At 46.8% G+C, this 17,805-nt stretch overlaps 1 protein-coding gene across 1 annotated transcript in view; it reads right to left on the bottom strand.

Moving 5' to 3' along the window:
- The window catches only part of LOC119386563 (probable ubiquitin carboxyl-terminal hydrolase FAF-X), a 326,343-nt gene that overhangs the window by 25,586 nt on the left and 282,952 nt on the right, over window positions 1-17,805 (bottom strand). The window contains exon 34 of the mRNA XM_037653846.2: window positions 6,792-7,328. Within this exon, the coding sequence (XP_037509774.1) occupies window positions 6,792-7,328 (537 nt within the window). The remainder of the gene's footprint in view (window positions 1-6,791; window positions 7,329-17,805) is intronic.

Raw genomic sequence — 17,805 nt, 5'->3', positions numbered from 1 at the left:
CCATAGCAACGCAATCGTATGGTTCCCATGAATGCTTGTTCGGGCCCACTACTGACAGCTGCTGCTCCGACAGGAGACAAGCCTTTGGTAATGAGATCACAGCAAAAAAAAAAGTATATATATATATATATATATATAAGCAAAACATTTATATATGGACCCTCCCACTTACGATGTCAAAAGAAATGGAACACGTTATTTTTCTTTTTCTTTTTTACGGCACGCCCGATAGATACATACTTGGACGTGCAGGTGGAAGCAACTACAGGAAATCTCTTCTGGACTGGGATTCATGGAGAAAGTATTTGAGAAGTGTCGGCGTGTTCACACCGTTCACATTGCTCTTCTATGGATGCAAAATTCTATTTTGCTCCATATATGTCTTGCGAGGTTTCCCCGATTTCGTTCCGAAATGTCCAGAAACAGAAGTGACAGACATTTTAGCGGCATGCATGCACTTACTAAACATTGCCTGAATTACATGCCGTGCGCCGCTTGAAACGAGCTACAAGTAGCGTTTCTGGAATAGACAATGTCAGCCGATGAATCGCCGCCACACTTGATCGATTGGCCTAGAGGTCATGACACTCTACGTAAAGTGCGTTTTGCTGTCGAGCCGACTTGCGTAACAGATGCAGCATCAGCACCGTGCATGACGTCATGGCTTAATTAATCAGGACGCATGCACAAGTGCTGTTGCATTTGCGGAATAATCTTTGGTCCGTGGTTGCAACTTTGGTCGCCTCAAGATCATGCTTCACATTGTTTTACGCGCTGGCGGGTGATATGGGTGATAGACACAGCCAAACCTGAGGCTCTGGCGTAGTTTGGTGCAATTTAAGTCGATTTTATCAGGATGGTGTAGTAAATGCAATTTGGCGCACTTTGGCACAGGAGTGGAATCACTGCTTTCCTCATTCAAATACATGTTACTTTGTCTGGACCAATGGGCCATCTCTAATTATGCGAATTCGAATTAGGGAGGTTAGAGTGTTGCAACAAAAAACAGTGCATTTCCTTGGACATGCGTAAAAAATTTTCTTGTAGAACCCAGAATATACGTTTAAACAACAAGAAAGCTTCACAAGACATTGTATGGATAATTTTATCGTTTGTTCTGTGTCATCATTGCCAATGTGACAAAGTATTTTCTACAATCAGGGGTGAGACAGCTGAAACTACATTGGGAGCAATATTTGGAGCAGCAAAATTTCGCTTTCGGAGCCGAAGAACCTTGATTTGGAGCAGTTAGCGGCATCTAATATGTCTTAGGAGCTTGAAAAAAAAACATATTTGTAGCAACTTGGGCAGACAAGTACATATTTTAATCAGCTTAGAATACACATAACACTGAAACAGCCTAGCCTTTGGTGAGAGTTTCTTTAACAGATTATCGCCAGGTATAAACTACACTACCTTTTCACAAACCACGCGACCTATCTAGCCTGAGTAACAACATATGAAATAAGTGAAAAATGTTCTGCAATCTCGGTTCACTTCATAAACATTTGAAAAAGAAGAAAAACATCACACTTATAAAAAAATTGTGATTCCACTGGAGTTGTAGTTACATAGCAGTAGGCCTTTCCTTAAGACCAGTGACATGATAACGCAGATTACTGCTTTGACTTTCTGTAGGTCTGGTTATATAGCTTTTCAAGCTTTCCCAGAGCTTCCTGTAGATGAACATTACAATAAGCGCCTCCGGCTATCCATTCGGCCATGTAGTTTTAATTGTACTGCACACTTTTAACAGGCCACAACAAAAGCACGCTGCACCGCTCAGATGCGTCTATGCATTCTGTGGATGTCTCATTTTCTTGGTATCCCTGGCACTGCTTGGAAATCCTATCAACTTAGCCTTTTTTTGCCTGCTGAAGCTGACGTGGGCATCAAAATTCTTGCTTTTGAGGCTGTTTTGGAGCAGTTCGGCGTAATTTTTGCAATTTTTGTGCTTTTGGAGCCGCTCAGCACAGGAAAACGGAATCATATAAAAAATGTGCAATATGTGCAGCTGTCTCACCCCTGTGCGATCATTTGTAGCTATAGAGCAAACAGCGATGCTGCTGAGGACTTCTGATTTGGAGCAATCTTTGGAGCAGCAGAATTTTCATTTTGGAGAATTTAGAGCAGGTAATTTCGCATCTGGGAGCAATCTGGAGCAGCCAATTTCACATCTTGAAGTACAATGGAGAAGCAAGTTGCATTTACATTCAAGCACCTGACTAATTATTATGGGACTCTTAGAAGAGCTGGAAATATTTCGATTCATTGCAAGTCTCATGGAAAAAATCATCTCAGGAGCACTCCATATTCCACTCGATAACGCAAAAATAATGAGGTCAAGTGTTCTGGAATAACCTCTTCAGCGATTATTTTCGACACTAGAAAATAAACAGAATACTAGATCAGTCAAATTGTACCTTATGAAATAACACTCTAAATACATCTATGTGGTTATCAGCAGAAGTGATAAACAAATGCCGCGACGTACAACAGTGCCTCAATGCCAAGGAGCCACAATGTCTCCAATGCATTCCCCTAAGACGACTCCAAGGCGAAAGGCAGGTATGTTTTCTTCTCGATCGATTGTATTGGCTGGGCACAACATGACGTCACTCAGCTAGCCTCAGAAAGCCAACCTCCTCCGACACTCCCTTCCCTCTCTCTTTGTGGTAGCAAGAGAATTCTCGCAGTGCTTCCAGACTATCGTTTGCGCATGCGCCTGGTAGCCTGCAAGACAGAGATCCGCTTCAAGTCGAGCTTCCGCATAGGTGTCTGAGAGTGCGTTCAATGGGAGACTGCATGATATAAAAAACTTCCTTTTCCTTTTACAGTAAAGCTATATGGCTAGGTAATTTCGTTTGCACACCGAAAATCCCCTAGGTGCCCTCTATGGAGCAGTGCAAAAAAAGTCAGTTTCGCTGCAAGTGCGACGCAATTAATGCAATCGCAACAAAGTAGAATGTCACACAAGAAACTACAAGCAGCTCGATGCCTGCAGCGCGCCGCTGAAGCACAAAGAAAGACACCCGAAAAGAACGCACAGGTATACACAGGACAAGCGTGAACTCACAACTGTCACAGTTGTTACGTCTTTGTGCTTCAGCAATGCGCTGCAAGTGTTGACAATGGAAAATCTGATGCTCTTAAGATATTCCTTTTTCTTTTAAACTGTAGCGCATGGAGTGATCGCTCTGCGTCTCCTGCCACACGGGGGCATATGACGCAAGGTGTGCTCGGTGGTTTTTTTTTTTTTTTCCACATCACGAGTGGGTACAGAAATGGGCCATTTTGTCGTGCGTATCTCAAAGGCAGGTTTCAAATTGAAAGAAAATGTAGGAGCTTTGCGAGATAGAAAACACGCTCAAGCTCCTCCGAGGTCTGCGTACCACCTTCTGTGTAAATGGTGCATATAAATAGCTCGGCATTATTTCACCGGCGCATGCATGGCACGTGGTTCAGTTGTCTAACGCAGCGCACTGGAGAGCAAGGGGTCGCTGGTTCGAATCCCCGGTAGGGTACTTCAGAATTATTTTCTTCTGCTATATTTTTCTTTGTGCCTTTTTTTTAATATATACACATACCTATAGTACATATCCAGACATGACGGCGACGGCAAAAATCTGCCGAGAGTGTCCATATAATTGCTATTGCAATAAAAAATAACTCACAAGGTCTTATGCATTCACCTAAGACGACTCGAAAGCGGAAGCCATCTTCTTTTTATTTTCACTCGATGTACTGATCCTCCTCCTCCCCCCGCCCCCTTCTGCACCTAATGTTGCTTTACACCACCTCCAGCATCACAGGCTGCCCTGACCAGGACACATGCTTTTATTAATGGGATGACATTTTTTACAAAAGCAAGCAAAAAATTCGAATTGGGACACTAGCACTCACGAGCTCGAAAGGGCAGGGCCTTTTATGGGGTATTTAGCGCAAGAGCGATTACTAACCCGGATGTGCTGGTGGAAGGAATTACGAAAAAGCTCTTCTGGACGAAGATCCACAGATAAAGCACTGTTGAAGAAAAGTGTCAGTGTGTTACCACCGTTCACGTGCTCTTCCATGTACGCAAAGCAGGGAAAATTCATTACTGTTCCGTATATCTATTGCTAGTGTTCCCAGATTTCATTCCGCAATGTACAGGAACAAAACTGACAGACATTTTAGCGGCATGCGCGTAGCTTATTATTGGACATTGCTTTAATTATGTGCCATTCAAAGCTTGAACCGAGCGACCAGCAGCGTTTCTGGAACAGGCGGCGTCCGCCGATGAATTGCTGCCTCACTATCTCGCTACCGATTGGCCTAGACGTCATGAGCCACTGCGGAGAGCGCGTTCTGGCGTCGAGCCAACTTGCACAAGAGAAGCTGCGTCGGCCCCGTGCATGGCATTGTGGCTTACTCGGGACGCACACGAGCGCTGTTTATCCAGTGGAATAATTCTTGGTCCGTGGTTGTAACTTTGGCAGCCCCAAGGTCAAGCTGCACATGATCTGACGCGCTGGCGGTGCAATTGCTGGTGATATAGACGTCCCCAAACCCGAGACTCTGGCGCAGTTTGGCGCAATTTCCGTCGATATTATCCGGATGGTGCAGTAAATGCAATGTGGCACACTTTGGCGCAGTTGGCGCAGGAGTGGAATCACTGAGCAAATACCGTATGTACTTGCATAGTGAACCCACATTTTTTTTCAGAAAAGTTGGTGCTAGTTTGGGGGGAGAAGGGTTCATTACTCGGGAGAAAAAAATTGCAAAAGTTATAAGAGCTGAAATTTCGCATGATGGTGTTTAGAAACTCACTGTCCAACCGCTGCTGGCCTTGAAGTCAGTGGCAGAAATGCCTGATATCTCACCGTGGCCCACACATGGGTTTGAATCAATTCGTGGGACACTGCACATCCCTCACTACGAAGTCTCTTAACATATTCGAGAACTCCACTCTCCGCAAGATGAAACTTTCCTAGCTTTGGACCGTGAAATACCCAACGATCCTTTTTCATAGCCCGAAGCCCTCCCTCTTGTTTTCTCCAGTAACATACACACACCGGATCGACGGTGAAGTCCAACTGCACAGTTCCCATGCTCCAGTGCAGGATCGACCACCTTAAAGGGACCCTCCAACACTTTTCCAGACCTCACTGTTTTACATTTTTCACTTTTGGGTTGTGTAGACTGAAGGCTGAAGAGATTAGTGCAGCAAGAACGGCAGCGATAGGTGCACGCAGTCCAAAGTTATTCAGCCTAGAACACTCAAAATACAATAAAATGTAGGCCTACCCTCAACTCAATTTTCGCGGGGTTACTTGACCACGTTTCACTCGCCCTGTGACGTCTGATGGCACCCTACGTACGGGAAGCTTGCATACAATGTTGCCCATTCTTTCCAACGTAATGATGTCCCCGTTGCGACAGTAACAAACAATTTGGTGCATTAAGAGTGAACTGCACGTGCGAAAAGGGGCAGATCGCGAATGCCTCTATCATGTTTTGTAGTTTTAGTCATCTTTCTTGCGGCGACGGCGTCTATATCAACGCTCGTACATTTTTTCCCTTCAGTTTTTTTAAACAACGGCGCCTGGAGCGTGGCCAGCGCGTTTCCTCCAGGGCCGCGGCGTCTGGCGCATTCTTTGCCGGGCGCTGCAGTTTTAAAGCTGAAAAAGTCTAAGATCGTTCGTCTAGTTGGTGTTCAGTGACAAAAGCATGCTAAAGAAAAACTAAACCCAATAATAACCCCTTTTGTGATGCAACGCCGTTATTACTTCCAATGTTACATTTATCCAATCATAGGCCAGCGCTCATCTGCGTCATTTCCACCCACAATAGTTTTGGCGAGCGCCACTACGCATTGATGCGGTCGGCAGCGATGTAGGCGCTTCAAAAAAAGTGTTGGAGGGCCCCTTTAAGTTTAAAACCGGCCGTGTAGCTAGCACACCGTACCCTACACAGCAGGTGTCCCCTACGCAGCAGGTGTCCATCGTACCCTACGCAGCAGGTATCCAATGAAGTTCACCATGAGAAACCCGACAATAAAGAAGCAGCAACGAATGACGGTGCACACACGTGGGTTTTTGCGGGTGCACGTTGCGCTGTCAGCGCCGTTGCGCTTTGATTTTTGCTATGTTTGCATGCTGCTGTGCTTGCACGGCGCTATAAGCAAGGAGATTTCTTCTGCATTCGGCAGATGGTGCTCCACCGCAAAAAGGCGCGATTTTTAAACTTCGACCCATGTTGTTCGTGCTCGCACTGTTGGCAACTGTTTATCATGGTTGTTCAACTATGTCTGGACTTTTAGTGCATCATTGTTTTGAGATATAATGGTGTGATTTAACGTTGTTTCGATCGTCAACGGCAATCACGCCAAAATTAAATGAACTGGTACATACAATAAAACATAGAATTTTTTTCAGGTGGGGGGGGGGGGGGGGGGGGGGGCAAAGTGCGGAGTGGGTTCATCATCCGAGTGGGTTCACTACGCGAGTAAATACGGTATCTGCTTCCTTAGCAGCAAATTTGAAAGTAGAAAAAAATTCAAGGTGCAGGAATCTGCTTAATTAGTTACATACAATACATCAAAAAAGCCAGCATTGAATGCAATGCATGTTTGGATATCAAGGCTAGCCAACACAGCCATGCCTTCATGCTTGTCACTGAGTGCACACACCTTACCAAATTTAGCGATTTGAAGATTAACACAAATGATGCACAACACAGGCCAATTACAGATTACTGGCTCTCCTCACATGAAGGGAGCACTGAATGAATTAAATTTTTTCCCAGCTCACCCGCTCGAGTTCATCATTGAGCCAGTCGACGGCAGCAGCCCACTTGCGCTTGAGCTCGCCATTGGCGTGCAGCATGTGAGCCGCCGCAGGGCACGAGTCAAAGAGCGCCACCAGGCACTTGATGCACTGGTAGGCCCGCTTCTGGTAGTGGCTCTTGGAGCGCTGAATCGTGTCGAAGAGGCCCTCTCGGTCGTCGGGGAGGCCCCGTAGCGCGTTGTGGATGCGGTGCACTTGCCACGAGTCCTCCAGTAGCAGCACACCGAGTAGCAGGTCCACAAACGGCCGCAGTTCATACGTGTAGGTGTATGCCACCTGCCACAGCAGCTCGCCCAACACAGCCGAGGAGAACTGTGGGTTCTCCCACGAGCAAAACTGCAGCAGCTTCAGTGTGTCCTCTGCTCCACTCGCATCCTCAATCACCTTTTTGACGTAGCTGGTCTTGTTGTAGAGACACGCGGCCACCTGAGGCTGGATGGGCATCAGGTATTCCTGGCACAGCTGGTCACCCATGTGCGGGTTGGGCAATGGCGCTGCATTCTGAAAAGGTACAGCAAGCAACCTGAAGGCAAGCACACTCGTATCCAAGCTTTTACTCACGCTGGCTAGACTTTTCTGTCAGCAAAAGGGTGGGCTAAAGCAACACTTCTGCTATTGTGAATTATCGAAATCTGGAGTAGCATCACAAAGAAAGCTTACTTTTGGAACAGAACACAAAAAGATGTACAAACCATGCATTCAACATCAGCAGGATCTTACTTTAGCTTCAGTGGGCAAGCTCCAGCAAAATTGACCAACAAATTCCGTGGAAACCCACATGGTGTGGTCAACTTATAAAACCTACAAAGCAGGTTGATCCAAATGCTTAGAGGATGTGACTGGGTCAATGAGGCAACGGCGAGCTGCTTTCGTTACTGCAAGTGACATACATTCCATGTAACCGCAGTGCACTGCGATGTACTTGGCGGTACAGCACAAGGAAGCGGGAGCTAACGATCCACTTATCGCTTTGTGATAAACGCATTAAAAAAATGTTTGTCAAAAACTTTTTCTGCGGACCAGGTGTGAGTAAACACACCAGACAATGTTGAATGGTTTATAAGCGTAACAAGTGAAATAAAATTCTGTGCAGTTCACCACTATTTTTTTTTTATTTTTTCAATTTTTGGGTACTTGCGTTTATTTCTTATGGTCCCGTCAAAAATGATTCAGCAGGTTCTACTGTAGCTACTGCAAACAGCAGAATATCAAATGGTAGCACTGCCGGGAAAAGATGAGGCAAGCCCAGAATGAGTTGTACCTCTTGGGTGCCTTTTGACTAGTTGGCTTGGGATGTTATACAGATTCCTAGCACAGAATAAATGTTAGAGAGGCCGTAGCATAGACCAATGAGAAGTAGTTGTCATTTGGCATGACAGAAGATCTATAAAAGTTCTCTAAGTACGAATGGAGTGTTGTGCACATTCCTCTAAAATAGGAACGAAAGCCCGTTCCTCGTTCCTTTGCAATCTCGGAACGAGTTCCCGTTACATGTTCCTTCAATGCGAAAGGAACTCGTTCCAGTTACATTTCGAAAATGGGAACGTGTCGTTACATTAATGTTGCATTTGAAATTATAATCAAAATATAATGCCGTATAATCTTGAAGCGAAATAAAGTCAGCGATTTAAAGCTCACACCGAGCCACGTACATTTTACGAATTTGACATCACTGGCAGCAGTTATATGTAGATGAAAGGAGTCAAAAGAAACGCTCATAGACAGATTTTTTAGAGACCACCAGACATACTGCAGATATGTCTAACTTGCAACTTTCGTGCTCGTCTATAGGGGGGAAGTGGGTTTTTAAAAATCATCAAGATTCCCTTTACCAAATTTATTGAAACTGCACAGCCTTGTTTAGTTTTATTTGCTGATTCCAAATATGCAATTATTCTTCAAATATGCCCATTAGTTCCGAAGTTAATTAAAATTAATTAGCATTGTTTCTGGGAACAATGGAGCAAGAACTACTCATCAAAATCTTGCTTTAGGCACATAGCCGGATACTAGGAAATATAAGCGTCACAAAGGTAGGAATATTTTTTTGGTGTGCAAACTATTAACAATTATACACCATATCAAAGCTTTCTGTTCAAGATATGATATACTGTATATCAGTATATCAAGCTTTGATATGCTGTATAATTGTTAATAGTTTGCACATCAAAAAACTTTTCCTACCTTTGTGAAGCTTATGTTTCCTAGTATCCGGCTATGTGCTTAAGGGGGGACGCGGGTCTTTAGGACCGAAAAATCGCGAAAAAATGCACTTTTAAATTCTGTCATTTTCGTTATTGTTGGGGTCCCTTCCACCTATATCCGAAGTTTTGGGCATTTCAGACGCGTAGTTTTTAAGAAATTGTCAAATAAACAAGCTAATGCGACACGGTTTCTCGCGAAAACATTGCTAAAAACGACCATTTTCAGCGCCGTCGCATTCCACAGCCCGCCGTCGTTACGCGGCCATCTTGGATTGGTTTGAAAGAGCGATCCTTCAGCTCTTTTTCCCGCCAAAAACGAGCTTCCTGCGGCGTGTCACAGCAGACAAAAGCGCAAAATAGTAAAAGCAGAATGCGAACCCATCACTGGCTGCTTGGCATCACGTGGTCATCACGTGGTAAAGAGGAGGCTTCTGATTCGCCCGCGCGGCGCGCGCTAAGTTCAAATGCTCAGATAGAGGTTTCTCATTGGTCCGCGCGACGCGCAGGTGTTCAGCTGCCCGCGCCAGCCCGCGCGTCGTTCACGCGTGTCGCCTCGCCATTTTGAAGCGGATTGATCGGATAAAGACGAGCGCGAGCGTGCGACATGCCGCCGTACCGCAAGTACCGCACCGTCCACAAGTTCGGGAAAAGGCGCAGGAAACGCGTTAAAAGGCTAGCGGACGCCTTCGTTTCGCCGACGGTGATAACATCGGGCAACGGCGCGCTATCGGAAAGCGGATCGGTCGACGAGACCACGGCCGGCACAACGACGTCGGGCGGTATCGCTATGCCCACCGGCGGCTCCCTTGGACCTGACAGCCAGGACCAGCGACGGAGAATCGACACAACGTTCCTCAGCAACGATGATCGCGACCAGCTCCAACAAAAAGCCGACGAAAAAATTGCCGCATTATCGTCTCTCTCGGCCACTGAACGGAAGCTGCGGACCCTCGCAACGATGCGCAACGACACGGCCCCCTCAACGTCGGCTGCGACGTACACGGTCGTCGACATCGATCTTGTTAACGAACTACTGTGCAGCAGGGCTAAGTGCAACGAGTGCGGAGGTACCCTTTCCATTTCCAGAGGTGCGAAAGATTACGGCATCGCGGTGCAATTGAGCCTGGAATGTGACAGCTGCGGCGTTTTGGAGGCGAAGTGGAGCTCGCGGCGCGTGTCTGGAACGGCAAAGTGCAATCCATTCGAGATCAACATTCTCGCGGCCCGTGCAGTTCAAAGCACCGGTAATGGGCAAACAGCGCTCAATGACTTATTTTCTGCTATGGGAATATCCCACAGAGGCCTGCATCATAAGACATATCAAGGACACCTGAAGGAAAGGCTCAACCCAGCTGCAATGGAGGCTTGCAAAGGGGTGATGTCTGACTCTGCTTCAGCAGTGAAGGAACTGTACAAAACGCTCCATTTCGGGAATACTGGAAACGTCGCGGTTTGTTTCGACGGCAGTTGGATGACTAGGGGCCACCTGTCTCATATTGGTGTGGGTGCGGTAATAGAGCTATTTTCGGGGTATGTGCTTGACTTCAAGGTACTGTCAAACTTTTGCCTTGGCTGCAAACGTGCACCACCAGAAAATGATCCTGGGTACAGTGCCTGGAAAGCCAATCATGTGTGCCAAAAAAATACCGAAAGTAAGTCTGGCCAGATGGAACCAGAGGCAGCTGTTGCCCTCTTTGAGCGCTCCCTGGCACGTCATGGGTTGCGCTACACCACAATACTTTGTGATGGTGACAGTAGATCTTTCCATGCCCTCGAAGACGCCAAAGTTTATGGTTACGTAAACATTGCAAAGGAAGATTGCATTAATCATGTGCAGAAGCGGATGGGCACTGCCCTTCGCAACCTCATCCAGAAGCACAAAACGGAGCATGGTGGGGGTTTGAGTGGCAAAGGCCGCCTGACAGGTGAGCTCATTACAAAGCTCACTAAGTATTATAGCTGGGCACTGAAGTCTAATGTGGGCAATGTAGATAGTATGCACAAAGCCGTAATGGCAACGTACTATCATATATCTTCGACAGATGAGCACCCAAACCACAGCCTGTGCCCAAGTGGTACAAACTCGTGGTGCAAGCAAAATGCTGCTGCTGCTAGAGGAGAGCCACTTCCAAAGCACCGGAGCTTGCCAGAACATGTCAGCAAGGCGCTCCTGCCTGTCTATGAACGACTTGCTGACAAAAGACTCCTGGAGCGCTGCCACCGAGGCAAGACGCAAAATGCGAACGAATCTCTGCATTCTGTGATCTGGTCTCTCATGCCAAAGACTAAACATGCCTCCCTAGTTGCAGTAGAAACTGCGGTCGCAGAGGCAGTCATGACGTACAATGCCGGCATGACAGAAGCTTCCTCTCGGATTCTGCAAGAAATGCAAATACAGCAAAGCAGCAAGGGCATCCAGAGGGCAGAAGAGAAAGACTGTCAACGTCTCGCTAGTGCAGAGCGGAAGAGGGCAGCTTCGGCCAGCTTCCTTCAAGCAGCAAAGCGGCGTCACCAAGCAAAACCATGCAGTGATTATTCACCTGGGGCATATTAATGAGTTTGCTATCAAATAAACCTACTATGTTGGTTGCACAACTCTTAAAAACAATGCTTTGCGTTTTTTCTGATTTTCTCAGTTTCATTTTTTCAGCCAGTGTGCAATCTTCTGATCACGTTTTCTCGGCTTCCACAAGTCCAATTTTAATCATTCTTCTTTTGTTTAGAACCTAAGTGTTTGGTAAGTGCCGTATTACTACCATGTAATACAAGATAATGTTATTTATTAAAACAAATGTCACTTTTGATCAAAGTAATCGAGCTGGTACTGCAAACATGAACTTCAAATGCCTACAACTTTTGTTCTAGACAAGCTAGAATGACGAAACTTGTTGCTTGGCACTCCTTGGTTACAGTAGGTTATAATGACATGGAGTTTAGCAATAACTATGCAGTACATTTTTTTGGAAAGATGACAAAAGATTTTTACCAAAATGTCTCTGTTAAGGAACAATGGTATAACATACAAAAAAACAAGCTGTGTATTTAAGTTCAGCATACAAAACTACATAAACCTTGAAATTTTCATCATTCTAACTCAAATTTTGAAAAATATTTTTCAAAGGCCCACATATCCCCTTAAAGCAAGATTTCGATGAGTAGTTCTTGCTCCATTGTTCCCGGAAACAATGCTAATTAATTTTAATTAACTTCGGTACTAATGGACATATTTGAAGAATAATTGCATATTTGGAACCAGCAAAGAAAACTAAACAAGGCTGTGCAGTTTCATTAAATTTGGTTAAGGGAATCTTGATGACTTTTAAAAACCCACTTCCCCCCTTAAAAGTGCAACACATGTGGCACTTTCCACGTCAGCCTTTAAATGCGCAGTCAGAATACTGTGCTTCAGATATTCAAGTAGAAATTTCCATACATGCACCAATATAATCAAGTTTCTTGCAGAGGAAACCGTATCAAAAAGAACAATACAAAAGTGTTTAACGAGATCTGATTCAATATTGCAGTGTGAGTAGAAAATAATGCCCAGAATACATATTCGCAACTTTACTAAGTTGCGAATATGACGCAACACAGCAAGAATTGCATATCAATGTCTGTATGAGTAACTCGGGACGAATTGCAACTCATTGTTACTAAATTGGACAAGGAAAGCGGAACGGTAGGTCTGAAAATTTCCTAACAAATATTGATCATTTTTTGGCAGCGTTCTAACAAGTTTCGAACCCTCATCGTGCACAGGTGACGAAAAGGCTGTGTTGTTTTGATGCGTTGATCTTGTTCGCCACGCAGCGCTTGTCAGTGCACCAGTATATTTGATGCGAGATCTGCTGGTTTTAATGAGCGGGCACAGTGTTTTTCAAAGAGGCTGATTGCCGAGGGCACCAAAAAGAGAATGCGAAGTGACTCGGCAGCCTCGTTGTAATGTTTGCATTCCCTTCCTTGTTTGTTCGCACAAGATGGCATGTGGGCCCGAAAAGCATGGCCTTTGAGATGCGCAACTTCGCGACGTACTTTATTGCAACAGCAATTGTATGGACACTCTTGGCGGATTTTTGCCGTCGCCGTCACCATCATGTCCCGGATATGTATATATATTAAAAAAGGCACAAAGAAAAATAAAGCAGAAGCAAAAAGTTCTGAAGTACCCGACCGGGGATTCGAACCAGTGATCCCTCGTGCCCCAGCGCGCTGCGTTGGACAACACAACCACACGCCATGTGTGGTTGAGTTGGCTCACCAGTGAAATAATGGCGAGCCATTTATGTTCACCATTTACCGCTGGTGGTACACAGATCTCGGAGGAGCTTGAGCGTGTTTTCTACCACGCAACGCTCCTACATTTTCTTTCAATTTGAAAACTGCCCTTGAGAAGCACACAACAAAGTGGCCCCTTTCTGTACCCACTCGTGATGTGGAACGAAAAAAAAGAAAAAAGAACACTGGGCACACTTTGCGTCAGACGCCCCCGTGTGGCAGGAGACACAGAGGAGTCACTCCACGTGCCGCAGTTTAAAAGAAAAAAAAAAATATCTAAGAGCGTCTGATTCTCCATTGTCGACACGCAATCTTGACCAATCTTCCAGAGTGGGTATGCGCCATAATTTTGAGGAAAAAAACAAACAAACTTTGTTGACACTTGCAGCACGTTGCTGAAGCACAAAGACATAACAACTGTGACAGTTGTTAGTTCATGCCTGTCCTGTGTATAGCTGTGCGTTCATTTCGGGCGTCCTTCATTGTGCTTCAGCGGCGCACTGCAAGTATCGAGCTGCTTGTCGTTCTTCGTGTGACATTCCAATTTCTTGCTATCGCATTCATTACTTCGCCCTTGCGGCGAAACTGTGACTTTTTTATGTTTTTGGTTTTATAACACGCATCTCAGAGGCTACGCTTTTTTTCGCATTTCTCGCCAGCAGCTGCCTTCTACAGCTGCCTTCTACAAAGCAGCTACTTTCTAGAAGCAGCTGCCTTCTACAGCTGCTTTGTAGAAGCAGCTGCCTTCTACAAAGCCACAAGTGCCATCGCTATTGCCAACATGTCGACAGCGGAGAAATGTTTTTTTGTGCAGCGTTGTCTCTTGCGGCATGAGGACTTGTGTACTTCTCATAATGTATGGAATTGCACAGCGCGGAATACAGGACGGAACAAAGACGAAACGTTATGAATCAAGACCAACTAGCCCAACTGTCCATTTTGTTGTGTACTTCTCGTTTTGCTCTGGATAAATTGTCATTCGGGAGTCGAACTAAACATTTTCCCGCTCGTAGCGATAAAAATGATGACCGGTGCTTAGAGCGACGTCAAGTAAAGCACCGTCGTGCAATGTTTGCTTGCGGGCCTTGGTGCCAGGTGACGACTTTGGGTGCGTCATGACTACTGACTACGGCGTACGGTGCGTCAGTGTATTTTGCGACTTATTAGCGTTTCCGGGCGCCATATCAGACAGGAGCACAGTGAGCGACTTCATCGGTGCAGATAACGACGTAGCTGTTTCTGACTGCATCGATGCCGAGATCATAGGTGACGTTGCAGGTGCTGTGGAAATGGACCCGTGCGGTTTGAAGATGCCAATGCCGCCGGTGCCACCACCAAACCCTTTATCGCACTACAGAGCTTGCATCGGCGTTCCGCGTTGATCACCACTGTTGTGGCCGAAAGTGCTGAATTTGCTTAATTGGAAAGCTTCAATGATATTGAAGATGACTTGATGAACTTCACGGCGCGCGAGAAACAATACAATTTAACAGACTATTTTCATGTGAAATAAAGTACAGTAACTTGCAAAAGAAGTTGTTGCCTTGTTCTTTAGCATATGTGAGCGAATCGTCACATTCGCACTTTTTACGATTTCTGAAAACTCTGTCGAGGCATGCAGTGCTTTAATTAAAGCCTTAAGTACGCATATTTTGTATTTCGAATTATCAATATTATGAGGTCTTGGTAGGGCAGACGTTTATTTGGCCCGAAGACCCGGCAGCGAACAGGCACGATCAACCCACACTGATGATGATGATACACGACGAAGATGAGGATGCATAACCAAATGCATCATGATGGTGATAATGTACACATGAAGAAGATGTGCATAATAAATGCCCACACTAATTCCCCCCCACGTGAAAGCGGCCAGCCTGGCCGCTGGAGGTCAAGGAGAGGAGGAACGTCGTATGAAGGGCTTGATGCGGGAGACGTGGACAATCTCGGTAGTACGGTAACGGCGGTCTGCTGGGGTTACAAGTGGCGTCACGCGATAATTCACAGGTGAAGTCTGTTCCAGAACTGTGTACGGCCCGATAAACCGTGGCTGAAACTTCTCACACAAACCAGGCGTGCGAAGAGGCGTCAAGAGCAGGACCTCGTCACCGGGTCGGAAAGAGACAGCACGATGCGCTGCATCATAAACAATCTTCCTGTCTTGCTGTCTGGCTTCGGTATTCAGGTGAGCACGCTGGCGGCACTGGGCGAGTCGTGAAACGTATTCCTCGGCAGAGGATGGCGACGGATTTACGTTGGAGGTAAAGAAAGAAACGTCCAGAAGGGAAGTAGGGGAACGTCCGTAAACCAGGTAAAACGGTGAATAGCCGGTTGTCCGCTGAATGGCTGTGTTATAGGCCAAAGTGACGAATGGTAAAATCGCGTCCCAGTTTTTGTGGTCTGGTTGAATATAGGCGGAGATCATATCGGCAAGTGTGCGATGAAATCGCTCGGTCAGGCCGTTAGTCTGAGGATGGTAGCTGGAAGCGGTCTTGTGAGTGGTGCCGGAGGATCGGAGAAGTTCGTTCAATAGTTGAGAGAGGAAAGCCTTTCCACGGTCACTGATCAGAACACGCGGAGCGCCATGGCGGAGTATAATGGCTTGGAGAACGAAATCGGCAACTTCAGAAGCAGAACCAGTAGCCACAGAAGATGTCTCAGCGTAGCGGGTCAAATGGTCCACAGCTGTCACGATCCATCGTTTGCCGGCGGCAGTGACTGGAAGGGGGCCGAAAAGATCGACACCTACAACTTCAAATGGTGTCGCGGGACACGGAAGAGGCTGCAGTTTACCGGCAGGACCAGATGTTGGGAGTTTTCGACTCTGACAGATAGTGCAGGACCCGACGTACCTGGCTACGCTAGTAGTAATGCCAGGCCAGTAAAAACGACTTCTAAGGCGGTCGTAGGTTTTATGAAAACCGAGATGACCTGCAGTCGGATCATCGTGGAAGGCTGTGAGGACGTGAGAGCGGAGAGAGCGAGGTAGAACGGCCACCCAGCGCTGACCGTCAGGATGGTAAATTCGGCGGTACAGCACGGAGTTGCCGAGCTTAAATTGCGAGAGTTGGCGACGTAGCCGCGCGTTAAGTGGACAGGAAGTTCCAGAGAGATGGCCCATGATCCGTCGACAGTACGGGTCAGCTAGCTGGCGAGAGGCAAATTCTTGGTCGTTGTCCGGAGGCAGGTGGTCTATAGAGGCCAGAGAGGGGACCGATGTAAAAGTGGGCTCGCAGTGTTTGGTATGCGAGGCGGTTGCGGAAGCGCCGAGCGGGGCCGTAGGTAGCGGGCAGCGAGAAAGAGCGTCGGCGTCTTGATGTTTTTTGCCACACTTGTAGATTATATCGAACTCATACTCCTGAAGACGCAGAATCCAGCGACCGAGGCGTCCCGATAAGTTCTTGAGTGTGGAAAGCCAACATAACGCGTGGTGGTCAGTAACAATAGTAAAATGACGGCCGTGCAGATAGGGACGAAACTTCTGCACCGACCAGATGACGGCCAGACATTCCTGCTCGGTGATCGTGTAGTTCCTCTCGGCTGGAGAGAGTACGCGGCTGGCGTATGCAACGACTCGCTCTCGCGAAGAGTTGTCGCGCTGCAGAAGAACGGCGCCTAAACCGCGGCCGCTAGCGTCTGTGTGCAGGAGAGTCGGAGCAGCCTCGTCAAAATGGGAAAGAACAGGATCGGTCGTGAGGGCATCCTTCAACATGTCAAAAGCCGATTCGCATTCCTGAGACCACTCAAAGGGCGTACCGGAGACAAGTAGCTTGTGTAGTGGTGCAGCTATGGAGGCAAAGTTTCGTATAAATCGACGAAAGTAAGACGCGAGGCCAAGGAAACTTCGCAAGTCTTTAGGTTTCTCAGGGCGAGGAAAGTGAAGCACCGCAGCGGTTTTGTCGGGGTCAGGGCGTATTCCGTCCTTGCTCACGACATGACCGAGGACTTTAATGGACTTGCTGGCGAAATGGCATTTCTTGGTGTTAATTTGAAGACCAGCGCCCGCAAGGCACGTCAGAACTTCATCCAAGCGTTGCAGGTGTTGAGGAAACGTTGATGAAAAGACAACAATGTCATCTAGGTAGCACAGGCAAGTCTTCCATTTCAGGCCACGCAGCACGGTGTCAATCATACGCTCAAAAGTCGCGGGTGCGTTGCATAGTCCGAAAGGCATCACGTTGAACTCATATAGGCCGTCCGGAGTGGCAAACGCTGTTTTTTCTTTGTCATCTTCGTGCATGGGGATTTGCCAGTAGCCGGAACGCAAGTCGAGGCTCGAAAAGTATTCCGCGCCTTGGAGGGAATCAAGGGCGTCGTCAATCCGTGGCATAGGGTATACGTCCTTCCTAGTGATCTTATTGAGCGCCCGGTAATCTACGCAAAAGCGTACGGAACCATCCTTTTTCCGCACCAGAACAACGGGAGACGACCAAGGGCTGGCTGAGGGGCGGATTATGTCCCGTTGCAGCATGTCGGCTACGTTTTCTTCGATGATTTTT

This window comes from Rhipicephalus sanguineus, chromosome 3, assembly GCF_013339695.2.
Source record: "Rhipicephalus sanguineus isolate Rsan-2018 chromosome 3, BIME_Rsan_1.4, whole genome shotgun sequence".
NCBI lineage: Eukaryota > Metazoa > Arthropoda > Arachnida > Ixodida > Ixodidae > Rhipicephalus > Rhipicephalus sanguineus.
The sequence above is the reverse complement of the archived record's forward strand: the minus strand, read 5'-3'. Positions and strand labels throughout refer to the sequence as shown.